This window comes from Myotis yumanensis, unplaced genomic scaffold (genome assembly GCF_028538775.1).
Source record: "Myotis yumanensis isolate MYYU_CA2020_CCGP unplaced genomic scaffold, mMyoYum1.0.hap1 SCAF_9, whole genome shotgun sequence".
Lineage (NCBI taxonomy): Eukaryota > Metazoa > Chordata > Mammalia > Chiroptera > Vespertilionidae > Myotis > Myotis yumanensis.
The window spans coordinates 31,366,142-31,391,250 of record NW_027223760.1 but is presented as its reverse complement, the minus strand read 5'-3'; the positions used below and the strand labels follow the sequence as shown (position 1 = coordinate 31,391,250).

At 38.2% G+C, this 25,109-nt stretch overlaps 1 protein-coding gene across 6 annotated transcripts in view; it reads right to left on the bottom strand.

Annotated features, from left to right (window-relative positions):
* The window catches only part of UBN2 (ubinuclein 2), a 105,949-nt gene that overhangs the window by 11,965 nt on the left and 68,875 nt on the right, over positions 1-25,109 (bottom strand). For 3 of the 6 annotated variants that reach the window (XM_070424001.1, XM_070424004.1, XM_070424003.1), the window contains 4 exons: positions 23,316-24,863; positions 15,943-16,174; positions 15,443-15,532; positions 494-11,279 (listed from right to left, as the gene is read on the bottom strand). In XM_070424001.1, coding sequence (XP_070280102.1) covers positions 11,230-11,279; positions 15,443-15,532; positions 15,943-16,174; positions 23,316-24,863 — 1,920 coding nt within the window. In that variant the 3' untranslated portion in view covers positions 494-11,229. Of the gene's footprint in view, positions 1-493; positions 11,280-15,442; positions 15,533-15,942; positions 16,175-22,175; positions 22,490-23,315; positions 24,864-25,109 lie in introns of those variants that run through there. The other 3 variants (XR_011472654.1, XR_011472653.1, XM_070424005.1) reach the window with 3 other exon arrangements.

The window sequence follows — 25,109 nt, the reverse complement described above, 5'->3', positions numbered from 1 at the left end:
AGTCCAGTGATGACGAACCTATGACACGCATTTCAGAGGTGACACGCGAACTCATTTTTTTTGGTTGATTTTTCTTTGTTAAATGGCATTTAAATATATAAAATAAATATCAAAAATATAAGTCTTTGTTTTACTACGGTTGCAAATATCAAAAAATTTCTCTATGTGACACGGCACCAGAGTTAAGTTAGGGTTTTTCAAAATGCTGACACGCCGAGCTTGAAAGGTTCGCCTAGTCTAGTCTAATTTCTCCCTTGTTCTCAACTAAATGTCAGGTGGCAATGGACCACAACTTTGTGACGAAGTTTGAACAGGCATCTTTTAACCTGTCATGTGATTATAAACTGTCAATATACTGAGGGTGGGAACTGTGTACTTTACTTCTGTATCCCATAGTGCCTAGTGCAGTGAGATACAGACAACAGATACTCAACTACTGAAAGAATAAGATGTTAAAATCCAAGTTAGCCCAATAATACAACAGACACAAGAATAATATGCACATTCCTCTTTATTTAATACAATAAACACGTAACACATACAAAAAGAAAAAACCACCCATGTAAAAGGCCCTGTCACAAAGAATTGACAGGAAACAACTACACTAAATCAAATAAGGCTCCTGCTTTAAAACAGGGGTTCGCTAGCTACACCTGGAATATGAGCAAGGCTGTTGCAAAAAAAGAAAAAAGAAAAAATTCCCCTGCACTGAAGGAGTATATCCATGGGGTTAATTTACCAAATTCAAAGATCCATATTCAGGAATGCTTAAGTCCTCTCACATATCCATAACTCATCAGGGTTTTATGAAATGTGTGATTTTGGTTAAAAAAATTATCTGTCCTTCTTTCTTCTTAGAAAATAGTGATAAGAGTTCTCTAAAAACTGGAGACCAGTGAACCCTCCAAAGATTGGAAAGCTTTACCATTAAACTTCAAAGGGTATGTGAACTCAGAATACAGAGCAAGGTGGCAGTGGGAAGAATTTAAGTTCTTAGTCATTTCCTGGTAGCTCGTTTCTAATCAACCACTGGGAAAGATAAAATGGAAATACCTAGGCTCAGTGCAGAGTACAGTAGCAGCAGTTGTCCATATTCCTGCTCTGATTAGAGCCGGAAATTAAACAAGCACCAGTTCATCTCATAAGAGCCTTATACAAACACACACACACATACATACCACACCCATTCACATGTCATTACCACCCCCTTTTATTTAAATTTATTATTATTTTTTTACTAAAATAATACAAAAAAGGAGACAGGTATATTTACAAAAATCCATGGCTGGTACAGTACATAATTTTTAAGACACACTAAATGCTACAATCTTTCAGGTCCTGAGATTATTACAAATATCAACTCAAAGCTTTGTTCAGGTCCAGTTTTAAAGGAAGAAAAATAATCCCAAAATATTAAGTCACACACTTATTTAAAATACAGTATATCCCTTCAAGTTAGTATAAATGCACCTCCCTATAAATACACGTGATACAATAAGCAGTGCCTTTCCCTCAAAGGAGCAGCAATTATTCAGGCTCCTTCCTTCAAGATTGTGGTGAAACACACTGGCATCTCTAACAAGTGTGGAGGTGGCTATGGTAAGAGGAAGATGTGCAACTGGAGGGAAGTTCCTCTACAGAGTGAACATTCACTGTATAGGTTAAGTCCTGTTTTTCCTTCTGTTAACAAACAAGTCTTTCCCTTATCAAAATTTATAGCGTAAAAGTTGGAAATATGTGCTTAGCCAGACTAAAAATCAGAATCCGTATTTCCAATAAGCAAATAGATCTGCAGTCCCACAGTAATTTTTACAACTACAAATAAACTTGCTTGCTTATAAAAAAAGGGAGAAAACACCCATCACTTCGTTACCTTGGTAGACTTTAACACGTTATTTGGGGCACAAAATTTCCGCCAGCCAGAGATTTCTTTTCCTCTTCTTTTAAGCCTGACAATGGTTAGCAAGCAAAACACAATGGCAAGCCTCAGATCTGTCTACTCTCCTTAAGAACAATTAATATTTTTGATACTTTCTATAATACAATTTTTCCGTGACTGCCTACAAAGGACAGTACCAAGCTTGAGTCTGTTCTCTGGAGGCTGGCCCTGGACCCTACCTCTCCTGGTGGAAGGGCCCCTTGTTTATCTGAAGGTCTCAGAAGGTCTATGTAATTATGTAGGCAGAGCCGGGACTTTAAAAGTTGGCTGAAGGTGGCCAACTTTCTCACTAACTATATAAAACAGTAATACCTTTGTTAATTGAGAAAAACTCTTTTAATGCCTCCAGCCCAAATTGGGGTAATTTTGCAGGTATGGGAAAGAGAACGCCATGTGCTGGCACAGAGCACAATACCCTTGTAAGCAGCAGAGATAAGCAAAAAAACAAAACAAACAAAAAACATGAGGTTATGGCTGCAAGGACAGAAAAGACAAGACAGCTGAGGTCTGACAAATTAAGGGCAGGTTGTCAAACAGAAAAACATATCAACAGCTGGTCTTGGTTACTGCTAACTCCTAAATGTGCTTAGAGGCTGAATGGAGCTGTTGACTTCAAAAATTGAAGTATTTCCGAGTTATCTTGGGTAATAGTCATCTTGCTTGAATTTAATTAGGTTTCCATCAATGCTCCATTATAAAATATTTTAACACTAGATTTAAGATAAAATCCTATATAATAAAAGCCTAATATGCTAAGTGTCCAGTCATCTGTTCAACCAATCAAAGCATAATATGCTAATGATATGCTAAGGCCGCTCAACCACTCACTATGACGTGCACTGACCATCAGGGGGCAGATAGTTGACTGGTCAACCAGTCACTATGACGTGAACTGACCACCAGGGGGCAGACGCTCCCACTGGTAGGTTAGGTTGCTGCTAAGGTCCTGCTGATTGGGACTGAGCGAGATGGGCTGGACATGCCCTGGAGCCCTCCTGCAGTCCTTCCCAGGCTGGACAACCTCCCGCGTCCCTCCCCGACCCCGACCATGCACCAGTGGGGGTCCCTCAGTCTGGCCTGTGCCCTCGCAATCTGGGACCCCTCAGGAGAAGTCGGAGAGCCGGTTTCAGCCTGATCCCGCAGGCCAGGCCGAGGGACCCCACTGGTGCACGAATTTGTGCATCGGGTTTCTAGTAGAATTATATTATTATTAGCAAAATGGGAGCAAATGATGTAGAAAGAGTTTTCTAAAAAACATAAAATCTGTACTAAGGATTCATATGACCTGTTTGACTTAACTCTTTGTAAAGTAGGTTTTTTTCCCCAGGGAAGTATGAAAAAAAGCTAGGCAGAGAATTATGAGAACTAAGCCCCTAACAAAGGCTTGTGCTTCTTCTGAACAACCTCGAAAGCATCAAGAGGAAGCCATAAACTGCAGCTACTACATTATATAGTAGAGAAGTCTATTTTTTAATACAAAGGAGAAGAGAAAAAAATTCTGGTCACCAGTGATAATTCTAATTCCTGGAAATATCGACCCCGTTAATTACACTACTAAGACTTCTGAAAGTACTCTTGACCTGTTTGGTTAATAGTTCAGAAAAGTGTCAGAAACTTAAGTATTAATCTGTTATAAACTGAAAATATGTAAGAAAGATTGAGAAGTAAAGTAGAAGTATTACAGTATGAGGAAATTAAAGACCACAAATAGTTACTTTCAAGCAAATGGTACTTTGGGAGTAGCTAAGAAAAAAGCAATTTAATGTCAAGTTATTCAAAGGCAATCTGATTAAAGCCCTAGAGTCTCTCTCTCAGTCTGTGCTGGGATGTGAACAGTCTCCTGGAACATGACTGCAGTCTTTACTTCTGAATTCAATGGGACACAGGATAGATAGCCAAGTGAGTGAGAAAAGGAGGTGAAAGACAGGTTAACCTTTCCTCCCCAGATTCTTCGCAATACGCAATACTCCAGTGTAGCAACTGGCTGACGAAATGGTTAACATAAGAACTCAAATTAAAGGAAAGAAGAATGAAGACTAAAGGAAATAAAGAATACAACATTAATATTCAAAGCTATTTTAAATTAGAGTTGGACAATCTGTTCAGCTCTACGAACCTGAACACTGTGCTGCAGAACCTAAATCTTTCTCAGAATTGAACGCTGGGGTGATAATGTATCTTAACAACCCAATGGTATTCCATGATTCTAAGTTTTGCACCAGTGAAAGGATGTGCACTTAATTTTTTAATATAAGATTCACATTTTATGATAAAAGAACAAAGAAAATATCTCTATTTTATGCTTCTGTTAATTTTCTCTAGTGGAACAGATACACATTCAACAAAACCTTAATGCCTTATTTCTTTGGGTAGAAGTTTTAACATGTTATTTAGAGAATGGATAAGAAAAGATGTGTAAAATAAAGAGTACATTTATCTGCATAGTTGATACTCAGAGGCTACTAAGGCCTTAATCTGGAAAAAGTAATAAAAATGTCCCATCACTAGAGGTTAAATGAGCCTTGGCCAATTCTGGGTATCAGCCCAGTGCTTTGTCTGCTTGGGCCTGCTGCTTTCTCCTGACTCACTTGAGCTAGATAGTTTGTTCTTCACCTTCCTACATGTTCTTTCCTAATCCTGAACATGTGCTACAATTTAAATCAGCACTCAACCCCCAGCAATTGTTGCTCAGCATTTATTCCTAACTAGAAAGGCAGCATCCATTTTTTCCTGTTGTTTAAATGATAGGAGGAAAATTCTATGTATTACTACCTAATACGCTGGGATAGAAGGTAGGATAAAAAGATCTTCCTTTCCTCTTCAGAGATGGGCAAACCGTGTTTCCTTCCACCCCCAGCCTCCCAACCCTGCCCCAGCTAGGAAGTGAATCCTGCCTCCCCTCTCCCATTTTCCTACCACTCTTCCATGGGTTAAAGAAGCATAAATCACAAAGGGAAACTGGCTAGAAGTGTACCCTGCTGACTGTGTGTAGTGCTTGCCCCTTCAGTGCAAGGATGGATAAACCTATAGTTGCAGGAACAGAACACTGTCTCCAATTTACAAGAATGAGGAGACTCCCATTCTTTCTTAGATAGTTAAATGCTTTGCTATGCATCACGAAACAACTAATACAAGAAAATTAGATGGAGAAGATGGAAACGTGAGGCAGATAAAACTTTCGGGATCATTAACCAACTCCAATGACAAACCATCCAAATTTTACGTAGCTTCAGCTCTGAAACCTTGGCAAAAATCAAACCTGTAATAAATAACACCAAAAAAGGCAAAAAAAAAATCTACATATGATTAAGAAACAATGTGTTACTTCCCCCTTCCCACTTACTAATCTGAAAGTAACCATTTTACCCCACCACAAATATAAAATACTTAAATAACAAATATGTATCTTAATTAAAATTCCAGTGATTTATTTTTAAAATTAAAAATTAAATGGTGCTTTTTATACCCATTCTTTAGCCTCTGCAGGACGATGATAATACTTTTTTAATTATATAGGACATTTTAGAAAAACTCAAAGTATTTTCAAACTAGTAAAGTCTCTGATATCCCTGGGAGGTAGGTGAATATTATTATACCCAACATTCTAATGGGTAATCTGAGGCACGAAGGTTAAATGATATTCCCCCTAACGTAGTAATTCAAGAGTAACACGACTAAACAGAGGCTGCCTAATAACAGTGTTGCTATCAGGTAACACTACCAGGAGCCTCTGCTTTCTCCTTTTAGCCACTAGTCTCCTCTTCCTAATTAAAATGTATTTAAAAGGGAGCACTTACTAGATATTTGTACTGGGTTTTGAGGATTGGTTCAACTTAGTCTCCCTTAACATGTCAAATATGTTTTCAACAAAAAACAAATGAATCTTGGATGCCGAAAATTATGTTATTTGGCTCAAGGGAGGGATTTAAATAACCATAAAAGCAGATTAAGCCAAATGTAATTATCTGGCAAATGAAAACTGAAGCTCTTTCAATAATGCTATAGGTTATATGAGTGTTTTCCCTGGCACCTGAAGTCCTTCTACTTCTAAATTTATTAACCTTTGACAGATATGCAAAATAGCTATATGAATTCTCCGAAAAGAATTTCCCCAAAGACAGTATGATGCAATTTCAATGTTGACAAAGTTGCTAACTTCCTTGAAAACTTATTCAAATACAATATCATGATTCTAACTCTAGCTCCCCCATGGCTGTTTGCCTGCCATAGTGCACCTTATTGACTTGACCCACAAAAGACTTGTTACTCCAATGCTTTCTCCAGTATTACTCATGCCAAGTTTGAAGGGCATAGAGCAGTGGGTTAAATCCAGGAATAGTCAATGAGTTGGCTAAATTTATTTTACATGTAATAACTACTTATTTTATATATATATATATATATGTATGTATACACGCACACACACACGCACACAAACAGATACTCATAGGGGGAAAGACAATTTCCCAGTTCATCCATTTGAATTGATTAAAAGCAGTGGAATAAACAGGCAGAAGTCTTGCAAACACTGACAGGAAGTGTTCAGAAAGGATGCAATGGTACAGCAGCTACTAGTTTTATATATATATTACATATGTATACATATATATATACACACATATATATGTATGTATGTATCTTATACATATATCCATATACATATAAAGAAAAGGAAGAACATTACAGCATGACATGAAGTTGGCAAGTTTGAGATTCTTCCTCCTGAATCCCCTGACTTATTAGCCTGTACTTCAGGGTATATGAGAACAGTTTGAAAGGGGGGCGGAGGGTGGGGGCGGGGAGAGAAAAAAAGGCACTTAAAAAAGAGAAAGGCCTGAATTGAGCATGTTTTAGAGGAGCAATATAAGCATTTTACCAGAGCTAAGAAATGATTTACAGAGAGTTAAACTTTTCCCCTTAGATTTTATAAAATAAAATTGCATAACATGTTTGTAACCAGTCATTTACCTACTACTGCATTTTTCTTCTGCTTCATTATTACAAAAACAAAAGCCCCCAAAAGCAAAAAATAACAAAACAAAACAAACACAATCATACATGCACAACATAAAGTAAAAGTGCCCCATCTGAGAACGGAAGGTCAGCAGAAACTACAGTGCTGAAGCACAGGGAACTTTTTGAGTTTGGCCTGATTATAGGTTTTATCACTCTTCTTCTAATTTAAAACAAAACAAAACAAGCAAACTCAAATTCAAAGCCTAAGTGAAGATAAAAATACGGGGACCAGTATTCTTTTATGGTATACTCCTGAAATAAAGTATCCTAATTCTATACATGGGTCAAATGATAGGACAAAACCTTCTAGAAATAAAGAACTGTAAATTGGGTTAAAGTCGATCAATACAGGCGAAGTTCATTCTACAAATGTAGCAGCAAACATGATAGAGAACTGGAGTTCTAAGAGGTGATCCCAAGGGACATAGAGTTCTCACAATCAATGGCAGTTTGAAAAACAGTAGAATTTCCATTTCAGAAAATGTCTTGAACCAAGTAGAGCTGGAAAGGGGTGTGGTAGAGGGCAACCAGAGAAGCAAGACTAGAGGTGTCTGCCCTTTCCAACCCTGGGTAGTAAACAATTTAGATCTGCTTTGGGAGAAAAAAAAATTCTGGGTTAAAACTCTTGTTCATTAAGTTGTTTTCAAACAGGTGTCAAACCCACAGTATTTAAACATGTATGTGCCCCAATCTTCCTCCTATCTTGGCAATACAATAACCCTATTCAACTTCTATGATATAAAATGTTATTTGGGCTAACAACATCCATCAAAGGGGGAGTAGGCATGAAAGAATGTACTAATACACCATCAGGACTTTGTGACTTCAGATTAACCTCACTTCTTTTCCCAAAACCTTTTCTTCAGGCTGTTTTAAAACCATGATTTCTCTTACCCTTCAATTTCAGAATCACAGGAGAAAGAATTATAATCGACTTGTAATGGAATTATTGCTTGCATTGACTTTGGAGGCTCTGAATGAGCTTAACACTTTGCTCCCAAACAGTCTCCAATGGGGGCTCAGCACTGCTATCTCTGAAGACAACTCTGCCGACCATTATTGCTTGTGAATACTGAGGATTAATTTGTATGTACAGTAATAGCTTATACATCAGTGAAGGCAATTTAAAATATAAGACAATTGAAAACAAACAGCTTAATTTTCCTGATTCAAGAATCCCACTGAATGGGATGTAATTAAGTGTGCTGATTATTTTTGCATTGGGATGTTATTAACGCTCTTCAGAAATACACACTGCTCTATATCCTTTTTAATAACTTACCATTTTAAAAAATAAATGCAAAAATATACTATGAGTCACAAGTCTCTGTCCTAAAAATAACCAATTTATATGTTTGTTTTTAAGTAAGAAAACTGTAAAGATAGCTGACCATAAATATGGACATCATTTTTAATGTTATGATCTAGAAAAGAAATAGTTTTGTATTTACATGTAGAAATTCGCTGATCATACTTATCTATTAAGAAATATAAGGATGTTTGTTTCACTTGTTTAACATAAAAAAAGGGTAGTCTTGACTGAAATGGATATATGTTAGTGAAAATGGGGGGGAGGGAGAAGGAGGGGAGGTGGAGGTTGGGTCTGGCAGCAGTTCCCAAGGTACCAAGACTGAAGAGAACAGAACATAATCTCCATATATGCGGACTTCTCAGAGCCAAGGGCCTTCAGATTACTTTTTTTAAAAAAATATATTTTATTGATTTTTTACAGAGAGGAAGGGAGAAGGATAGAGAGTTAGAAACATCGATGAGAGAGAAACATCGATAAGCTGCCTCCTGCACACCCCCTACTGGGGATGTGCCCTTGACCCGAATGGAACCTGGGACCCTTGAGTCCGCAGGCCGACGCTCTATCCACTGAGCCAAACTGGTCAGGGCCTTCAGATTACTTTTAATGGTTAGTTATAAAATGATACTGGGGGAAGAACTGATCATCCTCTTTTTCTCCAATGACAGCAGAATCACCAGGGAATCCTCACAAGGTATAATTCAGAACTGATGATGGAGTTATTAAGAAATTAAAATTATTATTTCTTGACTTAAAATAGTAATGAAGTTATATATGAATAAATATATGCGTGCGCGCACACACGCGCACACACACACATACACACACACACGCACACACTAAGTACATGCACAATTATCAGCAGGAAGAGATTAACATGCACTCTGACTTCCCTCCTGGTATGGGAAGTAAAACAAAGGCTAGCTTCCCAAAGGAAAACTCCTACATAGCATTAGTAAAGACATTTCCCCCCCAAATTAGATAAAACTTAGATAAAAGAGGTATGCTACATTGGGATAACTCAAGAATTGGGTAAGCTTGCCTAATTAGAAAAACAAATTGTAATCAAACATACTCAATTCAAGTCAAACCTCTCTGCAACATCCCAATATCCTCCCAAAATATCTACCAGGGCTGATGCAATATTCAGATTTGTTTTATTGGTAATCTAAATTCTGAGATGCAAGTAATTATATCAATGATTCCTTTGAAATAATCTTTTGCTCTTACTGTAACAAGTTCTTGGAACTAAAGTTTTCAGTTACTTATTAACTTTTTGCTGTGCAGCCAGCCAATGTGACTTTCAATTCAAATATAGGTCTACAGATCTGAACAGATCTGCAGTAATTTATTCACAGTCCTACCAGCTATTTGGGACTTTTTCTTATAAAAGGAGAAAAAGGGCCTGGTTAATACTCTTATTTGAATAAACCTAACAGTATAGGGTGATGTATGATGAAAACATACACAAGCAATGTTGCGTCTATCAATCTGATGCTGCTCTTTAGGTTAGTCTATCATTAAAAATGGACCAAGCTTACACCATTCTTGGGTACACTCTGAAACATTTAGAAGCCTAAACAGGAAGGAAAAAAAGAGAGAAAGAAAAGAAAGGCTAGAATGATGAGGTGTAAAAAAAAAGTATCCAAACAAAGCCGTAAATTTCTCCCTTAATGTCCTCTGTTGAATGTTATTTGCATAAGGACGCCATGATAAGTACAGAGTCTTACTATCTGCAGATTTACTCACATGTCAATATTCTGAGTCAATATTAGGAAATGATCCAAATCAATTTCACTACACTGGATATAGGGAGTAAAAATACACTGTGATTTTTATAAAAAATAATCCCTTGTACACACATGATTTGAATGTAATTTCTCCCTTTAAAATACTATCTTGAAAATTCCAAAAATATATATATATGCTATTTGAATGACCAATGTAGAAGCATGTGTAGTACACACTTATAGCTGTTTATATCAATATTTAATAGTCACCTGAAGTACCACTTAGCTAACAGAACAGAAGTTGTGAACTGAGGTGAAGTTGGGAGAAATTAGTTCATAGTGTAGACCTGCAAGGGCTAAGAGCATCAAAGCCGCAGCCCTACAGCAAAGATCCCCATTTCTCAAGAATGGAAATAAGAATTAATGTCAATACCAGATGCACAAATCACCTGAAGAAGAGAGTTAAGTACCTGCTTCTGAAAGGAAGATGAAATTGACCCTTTTATAAAAAGGGGACATCTAAGTTTCGTCTGTTAAGAGCAACAGGCTCAATTTCGTGACTTTTAAAAATCTCGATGATTTAATAATACATATCACTGTGCTAAAATAACTTTCCTGAAGCATCTCTAGTCCACTGATTCACATGGGGAGTTGCTACACACTGGGGAAGATTCAAGTTTGTTCAGGATTTTTGAGGGTATAGTATTTTTTACTGTCTGTATCAGACATAAAGTCATTATTTTTTTTGTATGGCAAATTTGCTCCACAGTCCACTCAAATAGACATGATCCTTACTCCTGACAAACTGACCTAATTCCAGATGTATTGCCTTTTATTATGCATTTATGACTATACATGTTCAGATCCAACCCCCAGGATGGATGGAGTTTACCCAAATCCTCAAATTTTTCTTCTTCCTCCCTCAGGGGGAAAAAACAAATTTGTACTTCTGTGGGTTTGACAACTGAGTCTCTTTTAATTCAGTTAATATGGTAACTTTGTCTTTCTTTAGAAGAGACCAAAGGTCACTAACTTTGCAAGAAAGCATTTCTTCCTCCTGCACCTGGCTTTACATCAAGTAATGTTTTCTTTCCTTTTTCCTCCTCACCACAGTGCTTGGGACGAGAGAATGTAAACATCGACAGAACAGCAGCCCTATGACCACATGAGTACTTTCCCATCAGGTAGATTCCATCAGCCAGCTGAGTGTCTCATCTCCTTTGCTTGTTGGGAAGTCACTGAGATTTCCGTGGCAATTTAGTGTCCCCTTTACTTTGGCCTCCATCTAAGAAAAGAGATGTTTAATTGGTATGGGAAGGCATGGTATTAAAAATAGATTTAAGAAGCAAGGCAAAAAGAATAATTAACTTTTAATTTTTATATGGATTACATTGCTAAAGAGATAACCTTTAACATAAAACATGCTATATATAGCATTATAGAGGTTGAAAAAACATATAGGAGATAAAAACTCAACAAGAATGATTCTCTTATCCCAAATGACTGTGGTTTAGTAGGTTTTCAGCATCCTACAAATACTATTTCAACAAGTATTTATTCCTAGAGGCCTGGTGCAGGGATGTGTGCACATTGAAAGGAAATTACTTAGAAGGTGGCTGGCAGGGCAGGACTGGGCGAGATGGCCAGACACACCCTGGAGCCAACCTCCTGCAGTCCCTCCCCAGCTGGCCTCACCTAGGGTGGCACTGGGCTTGAAGGATGTCTGCAGAGTGAGCGGGGTCCTTACAGCAGGTGGGGTCCCTCGGGCTGGACTGCAGGGATCAGGGCAACAGGCTCTATGACATCCCCCAAGGGGTCCTGGATTGTGAGAGGGCGGTTCTCAGGTGATGCACCCTGGAATTGGGCTCCCTCCTCTCTGGTTCCAGGTGCATCACCGGAGAACTGCAGCTGCCAAGTCACCGCAGCTCCTATGTTGAGCGTCTGCCCCCTGGTGGTTATTGTGCGTCATAGCTACCGGTCGGACAGGACAGTCAAATGGTCGGGCAGTCAGTTAGGCATATATATATATATATTAGAGGCCCAGTGCATGAATTCATGCACAGGTGACATGTGGGGTCTGGCTGGCCTGGTCCCAATTAGGGCGGATTGGGGCTGGGCCTGTTGGGAGGAGGAGATGGTGGGAGGTTGGCTGGCCAGCCTGCCCAGATCAGAGCCAGGCTGGCTGGGGAGAGGGGCCGTGGGCAATTGGATGGCGGGCCCCGCTCCCAATTGGGGTGGGGGGGACCATGGGGAGGGGCTATGGGCAGTGGGCCAGCCAGCCCTACCCCCAAATGAGGTGGGGGGGCTGATCAAGGGTCAGTGGCCGGGGGAGGGGCTGTGGGAGGTTGGCTGGCCAGCCCCACCCAATTGGTGTGTGAGGGGGGCAATTGGGGCAGAGCTGGCTGGGGGGAGGGGCCACAGGCTGATTGGGGTGGTGGGGACCCATCGGGAGGTGGGTCGCTGGGGGGAGGGGCTGCAGGAGGTTGGCTGGCCAGCCCTGCCCCCTATTGGGGTAGGGGGTGTGATCAGGGGCAGGGCCAACTAGGGGGAGGGGCCAAGGGAGTTTGGCTGGCCGGCCCCACCCCCCAATTGGGCCGGTTCGCTGGCCCCAGTGGCCGTCATAGTGACCAGTTGTTCCGGTCACTGGCTTTTTATATATATAGATAGATATCTACCTCACAGACAATATGCTAAATGCTGTGAGGATTATAAAGGATCATAAAAACATAATCCCCACCTTCAAGGGACATACCACATAGATTCATTTAGAAGACAAGGTCAATTTCATTCTTTTGCAAGTAAAGTTAAATTTCTTGCCATGACATAGCATTTGATGATTCACAATTATTTATGTAAATGATGGGCCACATTGGTAGTGAAAAATCCAGCTGAGTCTTTTTTTGGCCCTAACCTATGAAAATTTAACTGACAGGAAAGTCTGCTACTAGGAATAAGGGTTTCCAGTTCTACGTGTGACTATTTAACTTTTACTAGAAAAATGTTGTTTTCTCTATTTAAACTGGGTAAGAGTTGGACCCAGTGACTTTGAAAGCCAAAAAAATATAGAGGGAGTCTCTAACAGGTCATTGCAGGGGTCCTCAAACTACGGCCTGCGGGCCACATGCAAATACAAATATTGTATTTGTTCCCGTTTTGTTTTTTTACTTCAAAATAAGATATGTGCAGTGTGCATAGGAATTTGTTCATAGTTTTTTTTTAAACTATAGTCCGGCCCTCCAACAGTCTGAGGAACAGTGGTTTGAGGACCCCTGGGTCATTGCCTTAACAAGGAATAAGACACCTCCCACCCCCATCCAACAGGATTAACAGAAAAAGACAGGGAGGCATGGTAGAAATACTACACAGGTGAAAAGAACAAAATATTGTACTACAATAACAAACTTAAGGCTGGAGGAGAGCACAAAAGTCATATTGCTAGGTCCACTCATGTGATATCTAAATTACTCTGGTAAAACACAAACCGAAAAATCTACTAAAGAAAAGATGTATCAACAAAATATGATGATTATTTCAAAAGCTGTATAAACAGAATACTAGTAAAATAAGTTTGGCGACAACATCTAAGGAACTGGCTTTTTCATTGATAATGCGATATTACATACTTGCATTTGTAGAGAAAAATTATTTAACTTTAGGCATAATTAAATTTATAAAATGGCAAGGTGGAATTTTGCTCAAAGAAGCTTTGGTTAATTAGCAAAATAAAATGCTCATATTAAATGGACTCTGAGAGTCTTTAAAGCAAGACCTTCCCCAAGGGCCAAATCTGGCCACCACCTCTTTTTTATTTGTTTTTTTACACCTCTTTTTATAAATAAAAAGTTGTATTGGAACTCAGCCATACTCATATTAGATATTCTCTATGGCTATTTTCACTACACTACAGAGTTGAGTAGTTGTGATAGAGACTAAATGGCCTGCAAAGCCTAAATATTTACTATTTGGGCCTTTAGAGAAAAAAGTTTACTGATCTCTGTCTTTAGATAAAGTAAGAGAATTGACATTAATAAACTGAACTCTTACTATGTATAAGGCACTATGCTAGAAGCCTTAAATTATTTTCACTAAATTCTCATAAGAAGCCTATTAAAAACATCTTCTTGTCCCCCGTTTACAAGCAAGAGAAAGTGACGGTCAAACGAGTTAAGAAACTTGCTCTGAGTGGCAGTCTTGGGATTAAAAAATCAAAGCCTAATTCTCAAATTCGGTGTCTTATACTTTTAAATGTCTTTAAAATAAAAAAAAATTGTAAACTTTCCTTTCTCCCTCTGGAAGAGTGGTGCTGCTCAGACAACAAGAAAATTCATATAAAAGCTGGATTACTGGGGTCATGTTGAACCATGAGGTTCCTGTTTGTCTCATTCCTCACAAGTCCATACCAGTCCGTCCATGAAAAAACAGCTCTAAACTGAAGTCATTATACCAGCAACTGCTTTAGTCACAGGGCAATTTTCCTTAAGCATTAAAACCTAGTTCAGGAAGATTAGGAATGCTGAATCTGTGTCTATTTTGTGTCCCCCATTTGCACAACAGTGATTTTATATTCATTCTTACCATGTAAGGTCTGTTACAGGATTCATTACAACTTGCTGCTTTGAGATTGCTAAATAGCTTTCATTCTACTTGTTGACCAACTGTAAACTTGTTCAAAGATAATATGAAATGCAGTGGCCAAAAAGAATAGTGAAGCCCCAGTCAACTTCAAAGTTAAGAGGGCAGATGAGCAATTATTTCTGCTCAAAAGGTCCTCAAAATGGCCTTCCGAATACTATCAGCAGTCTACTGAGGTCAACTGCTGGAGGCTGATGTGTATGTCCAGTATCTACTACCTAATTTCAGAAAGATACAGCTATGCTGCAAGGATATGATGTATAGAGTTTAGATGATATTAATTTAAGGACTGCAAAGTTTAATGGTTAAGAGCTGTCTGTGGAGTCAGACTTAATGGATCTGTATCTCAGATCGAACACCTTAGTGTATCATCTTGGGAAAGCTGCTTATCTCTGATTCAGTTTCCTGGTCTATAAAATGGAGATTGTTATCTCATTCACAGGCTTGTTGTAAAGATTAAGTTAGCTAATATAGTAAGTGATCACAAGATTATCTGGCACTTGGTAAACTTCCCATGAGTATAAACTATTACAATTACTGGATATGACTTTTGCACATTGCCTTATGAACCCTCTTCTTTGTCATCACTTCTATATAACACTTTCAAAACCTCTCTCTTCACATGTAACAAGAGATTTCATTTTACTTATTTCCTTTCTCTTAAAAGGAGTTTGTTGCTAATGAGGATTCAGTCACATGAAAGTCTGTTTTTTTCAACCTTTGTCATTTCATTCACGTTTTCAGAAAAAAACGTTCAGTCCAATCTATATAGCTATATAAACAACAAAGAGATGAAGAAAGAGGTGGCTTTCTTACCATTAAATGTTTGCTGTAAATGTGTAGGCAGAGGTGAGTGGGAAAGTGTTGCTGCATGCTGAGCTCCTGGCTGTAAACCCTTTAGTAAATCTGAGAGGAAAACAGACTTGTCAGTGATCTTCTTAAATCTGGTTGAGCCCTCTGAGAGCAAAAATGAAAATAGTTTAATTTATCTAATGCAAGCACAGCCCTGACTTCAAAGGCCTTCTCTGAGTATATACATGTTAAAAAATTTACATACATAAATGTACCTGTGAATGCAAACACTCAGCAAATCTGACTTCCTCTTATAAATTTTTTTTAGAAATGTGGTATAGTGGTTCATTTAAAAATTATAAATAAAATCTGAGTCCAGTAATTTGATTATACATAGATAAAATACATTGCATCTCTTTTTTTAAAAATTCTATAATCTATACAAGTCCAACTGGTATAATCAGTATAATTTTGTTTCCTGTTCTGTCAAACTAGGTAGCCAAGTAAACAAAGGCCCCACTTACTCTGAGTTAAGCTATGGTGGAGAGCGGCTGAGGTAGATCCCGAGGTGGTTGTCACTCCAGCTGTGTCCGTTCCAAAGCCAAGTAGCTCCAAGGGAAACTGGAACGGCATGGTCACTGGAACAAGGCCACCCAGCATCCCAAAAGGAGTCACATTTTGATTTGTTACAGACAAAGGTGATGTCATGAGAGTCAGAGGTGAGGCATTAGCCAATAATGATGCTCCTGCTGTGGACTGCAGAAACCAGGGGTCAAAATACATAAGAAATCAAATCTTTAACCTGAATTGATTTATTTAATATCTTCATGGGCACAAGACTATGTTTTATATTTGCTCTAACAGAAACCTTGATATAGAAATGAAGACGAAGTTGAACAATATAATTCAAAGTGCTACTTAATAATTCTATACTCAGCTCTTCATCACGTTTAGACTCTTCCTTAACTTATTTTATTGCCTATATTAACACCCATTCACCCTCTCAATCCATTCACTTTTTTATATTTTTAAAAAAATATATATTTTTTATTGATTTTTTACAGAGAGGAAGGAAGAGGGATAGAGTGTTAGAAACATCGATGAGAGAGAAACATCTATCATGCCCTTGACTGGAATCGAACCTGGGACCCTTCAGTCTGCAGGCCGATGCTCTATCCACTGAGCCAAATCAGTTAGGGCAATTCACTTCTTTTTTTAAAAAAAATATATTTTATTGATTTTTTTTATAGAGAGGAAGGGAGAGGGATAGTGTTAGAAACATCGATGAGAGAGAAACATCGATCAGCTGCCTCCTGCTGGAGATGTGCCCGAAACCAAGGTACATGCCCCCGACCAGAATCGAACCTGGGACCTTTCAGTCCGCAGGCCGATGCCCTATCCACTGAGCCAAACCAGTTAGGGCTCCATTCACTTCTAACCTTAGATTCCCCTAGATCTGAACCAATTTCATTGTGGTCTCTGAACATGCTCAGTCCCTTTGCTATTTGTCTATATTGTTTCCTGGCACAGTCTCTGCAGTTGCTGCTACAGATTATTATTACTCTCTCAGAGCCCCTAACTCTGTGTCCTTTACTTTCATCCTAACACCTTACAGAGATGAGGCCACCTGGGATGTTCTTCCTCATCAGACTCACCTGCCTCTTCTCCAAAAGCTATGACCTATGAACTGGCCTATGCCATGAATCCCATCAATGTAGAACTTCCTGGTACAAATAATCTAGTATTCGCACTTTTTCCATGTTTCCTCTGCCTACTCATATACAGAGAATTCTTTTTTCCCCCCTTTATTGATTAAGATATTAAAAATATGTCCTTATCCCCCCAATCTTATCTCTTTTTTAAAAAATATCTTTTTATTGATTTTTAGAGAGGAAGAAGGGAGAGGGACAGAGAGATAGAAACATTGATGAGAGAGGAACATCATCAATCAGTTGCCTCCTGCACAGTCCCTACTGGGGATTGAGCCCGCAACTGAGGTACGTGCCCTTGACTGGAATCGAACCAGGGACCCTTCAGTCCAAAGGCCGACGCTCCATCCACTGAGCCAAACCGGCCAGGACTCATCTCTTTTTACAACCACTTATTCCTGGCTCTTCCTCAACTTTGGAAACCACTTGACTTATTTGTATTCCTTTTATCCTCAAACTTAGTGAATGACAGCCTCCACTTTCCACATTATCTAGTCTCTCCTTAACCCCTGTAAGTTGGTTTCCATCTCTACTACTTGTCTGAACTTAGACTCCCTAAGGTAAAGGCAAATTAGAGGGTGTTTTGACACTCCCCTATCTGTTTGTTTGTTCTTTTAATATATTTTTATTGATTTCAAAAAGGAAGGGAGAGGGAGAGATAGAAACATCAATGATGAGAGAAAATCATTGATTGGCTGCCTCCTCCACGCCCCCTATTGGAGATCAAGCCTGCAACCGGGGAATGTGCCCTGACTGGGAACTGAACCTTGATCTCCTGGTTCATAGGTTGACATTCAACCACTGAGCAACACCAGCCGGGGCCCTACCTGTGTTTTAATGCTGTTTATGAATAAAAACATTTAAATGAAAAATATGCTAACATTGAACTTTCATTGAGAAATTACTTAAATATACTTTATTAAGCTAATTTAATTCTTTGAACAATTTTCTATATAGCAATTAAGTAATTTTTTCCCATTTTGACATTTCTTTTCTATGTGAATTTATCAACAAACATTATAAGCTTTTCTCAGTATTAGATATTATCTATTATAGTTTCTGCAACTGTTAAGTTTTCTTTTGTAGCCTTATTTTACTAATTCTAAATTTCCCTGACTAAATATTTTACATGTTAGCCACTGTCAGGCTGATTTTATGTGTTTATTATTCAACCAGTAAACATTATTCATTAATAAAAGCTGAATCATTTTGCTTAGTTAATATATGAGAAAATATAGGTGATCTTCCCATCCATCTATGCCACATTACATAGTACTAGTATATACTTATTGGTCCATGCTACTGCTGCACATGAATTGCAGAACAACCTCAAGAAGCTTCCCATTCTGTTTTTTCCACTCTCTCTCCAATAGCCTTCCCTCCCATTATCTCCTTTATTTTTAACCTCTCAAATTTATATTCACACTCCTGACCTCTCATCTCAATTTCAATCCTGTATATCTAGAAGTTCAATGAAGAATCTAACTTGGATATCTAACACTCACCTACTTGGCATGTCCACAACTAAACTCATCATCACCTGCTATGTCAACTGCTATCATCAATAGTCTGGTTCTTACCTGCCACTTAGGTTTGACACCTTAGTATTCTGGCATTAAAAAGGACAAGGTGAGCTCGTGGGCAACATACACATTCTTTCTTTTTTTCCACAACTTCCTCCAACACTTACGTATAAGTCTTTATCACTTTCTGCTTGGCATTAACTATCTTTCTTATTTTCCAGTCTTCTTCTCTATTGTGTCAATCGTGATAGACAAAATGGGCACATTAAGGAAAGAATTACTAAGTTAAAAATAATAAGTGAAGCAATTTAGATAGAAAGGATCCTGTATCAATTTGAGAACAAGAGTTCTTTCTTCTTTTTAGTCATAATTCTATTGTAGTCTCAGGATAACATGAGGCACATACTTCAAGGCAGTACACCATAAACAGAGCCCCTTAGTGAGAAACAGCTAATAAAGAAAACTTTTTCTGGAGGAGGCTAATTGAAGCATTAAAATCTAAGGAAAATGCCCTGTCCAGTGTGGCTCAATTGCTTAGAGCAGCGGTTCTCAACCTGTGGGTCGCGACCTCTTTGGTGGTCAACCCTTTCACAGGGGTCGCCTAAGACCATCCTACATATCAGATATTTACATTACGAGTCATAACAGTAGCAACAATACAGTTATGAAGTAACAATGAAAATAATTTTATGGTTGGGTCACAACATGAGGAATTATATTTTAAGGGCCAGAAGGTTGAGAACCACTGGCTTAGACCGTCATCCCACACACCTGATTTCTGGTTAAGGCACATACCTGGATTGGGGGGTGTACTCAAGGCAACCTATCCATATCTCTCTCTCTCTCAAAAAACAAATAAACAAAAAACCCCAATAAACATAGATGGAAAATGTAAATTAGGGCAACTTCTAAAATTAAATAATTGAGTATTAGCAATAAAAAATGGTGTCATGCCATAAGTGCCTAACATTTTTGTATGGTCAGCATTTCTGTATCTAATTTTGTTTTTAAAACTAGAATGAAATATCAGATTATCTATGTTACATGGGTATAAATTTCTCTCTCCTAAACATGGAGACCTTTCAAAGCGGAGCATCCCACCAGTGGTATCATTCAGAAGCATACAGGAGAAGTTGTCAACCTGAAGTAGGCAAACAGCTCAGGATAATGCCCCATAATCAAAAATACTTTCTATGATCTCCACATTTCATTCCCAGGGGAAAATATGAAGAGAATCCTTGCTCTCTCTTCCCATGGTTAGCATTACTTTTTTTTTAAAAATCACGTTTTATATTTTGGTTAAGTGCATCTACCCCCCTCATTCCCTACAACATCCAGAGTGATCTTTAGAAATGTTAGTCAAACCATACCACTGCCCTCCCTGTAAAAGACCCTCCAATAGCTTCCCACTGCACACAGAATAAATTCCAAAGTCTTTATCATGGCCCACAAGGTCCTTCATCACATGGTACTGTTGAATTTCAACCTCATCACCTACCCATCTCTTCCTAGTCTTGCCATGCAGGTCCACACGTCTTCTACAGGTCTACAGGCCTGTTCTTTCCTCTCTTCACACCACCCACTTTGCCTGGACTGTTTGTTCCCTCTTATTTCCAAAGGCTGAATCCTGCTCATTCAATTCTCCACTTAAATGCTGCCCCCTCAAAGAGGCCTTCCCCAACTCCTTTATCTATGTTAGCAATAATCATACTTTATCATATTATCCCATTTTACTTTTTCATAACACTTTATGTATTTTTTAAATTTGTGTTTTGTTTATTTTCCTACCTAAAATATATGCTCCATAAAGAGGAGGGGGTTTGAATATGAATGTTCACCCTATTTCCCCAGCACCTAGAACAGTGCCTGGCACATATTAAACACTTAGTAAGCATTTGCTTAATAAAGCAATTATTTTCAGAATTCTAAAGTGGCAAAGACAGGATTCAGAGAAAATCAATAAGTTGAAGGGTAAGAAAGAAGAGAAACACGTTGAGTAGAAAATTATTCAATAAAAAGCAGGTAGAGGTAATAATCTGTTAAACTCAAGACCTGTCACTTTCACTCTGCAAATGAGTAGACAGCTGATGATGTATTTCAGACAGGAGTTAAATACTTTGCAGGCACAGATAGGAAATCTGTTTGTAGTGTTGGAGGACTTGAGAGACAGGATCTAGAGGCCACAGATAGCTGATAAGATTTCAGTGAGATGCTATATTAAAAAACAAACAAACACCAAAAAAAACCCTTAGGAAACCAAAAGTTAGAAACAACCTTACTCAATAATTGACCTTTTCTTCAGTAAAACCAATAAGAAGTGAACAAAAAGGATCAGATATGAAGGCAGGAACACTAAGGGTTCCAAATCATAAAGTCATTTTGGAGAGGAAGAAAACTAGGAGGGAGTACATTTTAGAAACACAAATTTTGTCATGTAGGTTCATGGTGAGAAACTAACTGATAAATAACTATATACCAAGTATCTGTGTTCTTTTAGCATAAATGATTGATTACAAGAAAGATTTCTGGAAAAAAAAATAAAACTGCTAGATTCCGGAGATGACAAAAGATAAAGATTTAATGTTAAATTCAGAGAAAACAAAACAAGTGAAAAAAATTTTTTTAGCTCCAAGGAAAAACCCAAAATATCATAATAAGAAAGCAAATGAAACCATCGTGTGCGATATTTAGCTCAACAGAGACAATATTTTACATAGTCATGGATTTTACCAAAAGTTGTCATTTTACTCTTTCAGGAGAATGGAAAAAATATAAGGGAGCTAAGAGCCTCATTATCATAATGAGAAGTCAAAAACAATACTAAAAAAATAAATTAAGAGTCTTCCATTCATTCTTATTTAAAATCCCAGAGAAAAAGCTAAGAGAGTTAAAAGTAGTAAGCAGGAGGATATGGGGTAGGGAACTGTCATTTCTATGATAATCCTCTCAAATATTCCTTTGATCAAATTAAAGATTTGAAAACGTCAACATTTTAATAAAGGTAATACAAACAGGAATGTGGACTAACTTGCAGATTTAAGTTTTCACTTAGATTTTAACAGACAATCCCTAATCAGTTTGTTGTTAGTGTTACTTTCATATTTCTGATTAAAAGTAAAATTACATAGATACAATATCAATAAATCCTAGATTCTAATTAATAAAGTATCAGTTAACTGAATTTTGTTCTATATTAGAATTCTGGAACCAATTCATTTCTAAGACTACAGTAATGGCAGAGTGATGATTTTGGTTTTAAGTGTACACTGAATACCAATGCTTAGCTTGTACTGAATAGAAGAAAACCGCTATGAATACCAAGGGGAAAATTCTTTCATTAAATGTTTGTATTCCACATAACCAGGACGCAGTATAAAGTTAGAGCATTTTGTTAGAGAACAGAATTCCATAAATCAATAAAAGTCATGTTTTCAAAGAATATTTAAGAACCTAAGAACACATCATAAAATGTTATATTTTTAAAAAGCTTATTATGAAACAGAATATTATGTAAAACGCACTTTCTTAAAAAAGTCCAAAAAAGTACCAGGAAAATATACACAGTGATGGAATAATGGATGATTTTTATTTTCTTTTTTGAATTTGCCTACAGTGAGCATGTATTTCTTTTTGGTGGGGGGAGGGGGCAATATATTAAAGAAACAAAGTCAGTAATGTGAAAGTCTCAGAATACAAAGTGGGAGATAGATGGAAATAATAACAGAGAAGATGATATGGAAGGCAGAGAAATAAAATACATGAGTAATAAAGAGTTCTCAAAAATTCTAGGCCAAATGGGTCAGAAATAATTATCACATGTAATCAAATGAAATATTGACCTGAAAAAAAAAAAAAAGCCAGGTTTGAAATTGCAACAAAAAAGAGAAAATCTTACTAGCATTTAGGCAGAGAAAACACATTACTGATAAGAGAACCACAGACTCCTCTATAATCCTAAATACAAAGGGTCAGGGGAACAGTATTTACAAAATTTGAAGTGAGACAATTAGTGACCCAAGAAATCTGTAACTATGATAGCACAGAAATGACCATATATGTAAGAGCTAAGGTAAAATAGCTTTCATTTTAATTTTAGCCTTTTTGAAAACATTCCTTGAGTGAGGAATGCCTATTAACTGAGAGATAAATTTAAAATCTCACAAATGGGGAAGCTGTGCTATAAAAAGGATTACTGATACTAATTTGACAGAGAATTATAAATGAATAACTGCAAAATAAAAATTTTATTCAAAAAGACAGGTTAAAGGAAAAAATAACATGCATGTATAAATTTGATTAAATAAAAAAGTTGGCAGGAGAAAGGGGACTATAGTGGAGAATAGAGGAGACAAGTGAAGGTATGTTAAATACCTAAGTTACTACTTTGTTCTGGACTTTAATAAGATAGTTTTAAATACGCATTTTAGTTATGTCTTTCGACATTTTTGAAAGTGAGCATGTATTACTTGAATGAAAAATAAATAAATCCACATTCCAACAAAAATCTCACCCCCAAGTATCCCCATCACTGTTATGTCAACATTAGGAACATTCCTTGGCAATAAACTATTGGCTATTTGGCTATTACAAACAACCTATATATTATAATAAGGAAAGGTTATACACTAATACATTTTACCCCATGAATGTATATAACATACATACCTGCACACTGGCTGTTACCACTGAAGACCCTGAGGCAGAGGATGGTCTATGTGGAGTAGACAACGGTTTAGTAGCACCCTGTGTTCCACCTCCTGTTCCCCCAGATAGACTAGTCCTATTAGCTCCGCTTGAGTTAAGGTTGCTACCTCTGCTGGCAGGTGCATTCACTGCAATTCCACTCAAGCTATTCTTCCCAACAGTTCCAGTGGATGATGAGTTTGGTAGCTTTGATGAGGCCTGAAGATTTTTTGTAGACGGAAGGCCTGAAGTGCGATTAGAGGGCAATAAATTCAAGGTGGGAGACTGTCTGCTGATATTTATTCCACTGGGTTGTTTATGGACTGGGTTGTTACTGCTGGAGTGGCTACTCTGGGCTACTAGTGCACTTGGACTGGAAGAACTTGAGGATACAGTAGGCTTGGGAGTTGGGTTGGATTTAGAAATAAGTTTAGTTGATACTGAAGGCTTAGCTGACAGAGAGGGCTTGGGTGAGGCAGAAGGCTTAGGTGAGGGCAAAGGTTTAGGGGATGTGGCAGGTTTCGGAGATGCGGCAAGTTTTGGGGATGCAGCCATTGAGAAGGGAGATTTGAAACCCTGCGTGGAGATTTGTGACACCATAGCCTTAGCTAAGTAGTTACTGGAGGTAGTGGTGCTAGGTACTGTCCTAGAAACCAGGGAGTGGGACCCTTGAGAACCATTTCCAGGTGAGGGAGTAGGTAAGGGAAGGCGGTACATAAGTGACTTATCTGAAGTCTTAACAAGTGGGGATGAACAGGAAAGCTGGGGACTATTACTTAATTTCACCACTGGGTTGCTCTGTGATTTACTAATGGTTGCTTGCAGTGGAGACACATAATTTTGTTGGACAGCTGAATGCTGGTGCACCTTTGTTACTTGTGTTAACGAAGAAGCATCTTGGGCCTCTGATGTTCCCAGAGCGTGAGAGGAGGCAGCAACTTGGGCTTGGGAGGAAGAGGAGACATGGGTCTGTGAAGAGGAAGAAGCATGAATCTGGCTTGACCTCTGTAGTCCTTGTTGAAGTAGCCTGGCTGGCAAAGGTTCTAAGGAAACTTTAGGGTTCTGAATTGAAGAACCAGCAATAAGGCCTGAAGAGATGCCAGTATGAGCTAAATCCTGGGGTTTCTTTGGTACTGGCCCGGTGTGACCAGCAATAAGACTAGATGAATGTGCAGTCTGAGCAGAATCTAGTTTTTTGGGAGTAGCCAGTGGCAGCTTACTCATTATACTTGCTAATTTTTCTTCTCTCAGTCCTGGACGAGGTTTTGCAGTTGGCATGCTTATCCTTGAGCCAGCTGGAGGGCACTTGTTCCCATTGTTGATAACAGCTAAAGCTTCAGAAACAAGATCCAGTGCAGGTGGGTGGAAAGAAAGGTCTTCATCTAGTGAGTCATCAAGGCAGATCGTCTCCTGGGCTGGAGTAGAGCTAGAGCTGGTGGAGGCCATGGCAGATGTGACAGAACTTGAAGGACCACCAATTGAAGCCACCAAGGATGCAGGAGTTTTCTGGTCCTTTTTTGGACTACACTCCTAGTATAAACAGCATTGTATTAGAAAAAAATGCAATGATTAATAAAAAATTACAAGTATTGGTTTTTAAAAGACTAAGAAGTTCTCATGATTACTAAAATTCTACTGGAACTCTTCTTTAGAGACTGTAAACACCAATTTTTTTTTAAAGCATAGAGTGGGTGTGGGAGGCAGCCAACCGATGCATCTGTCACATCAATGTCTCTTTCTCTCTCTCTCCCCTTCACTCTTTCTAAAATCAAGGGG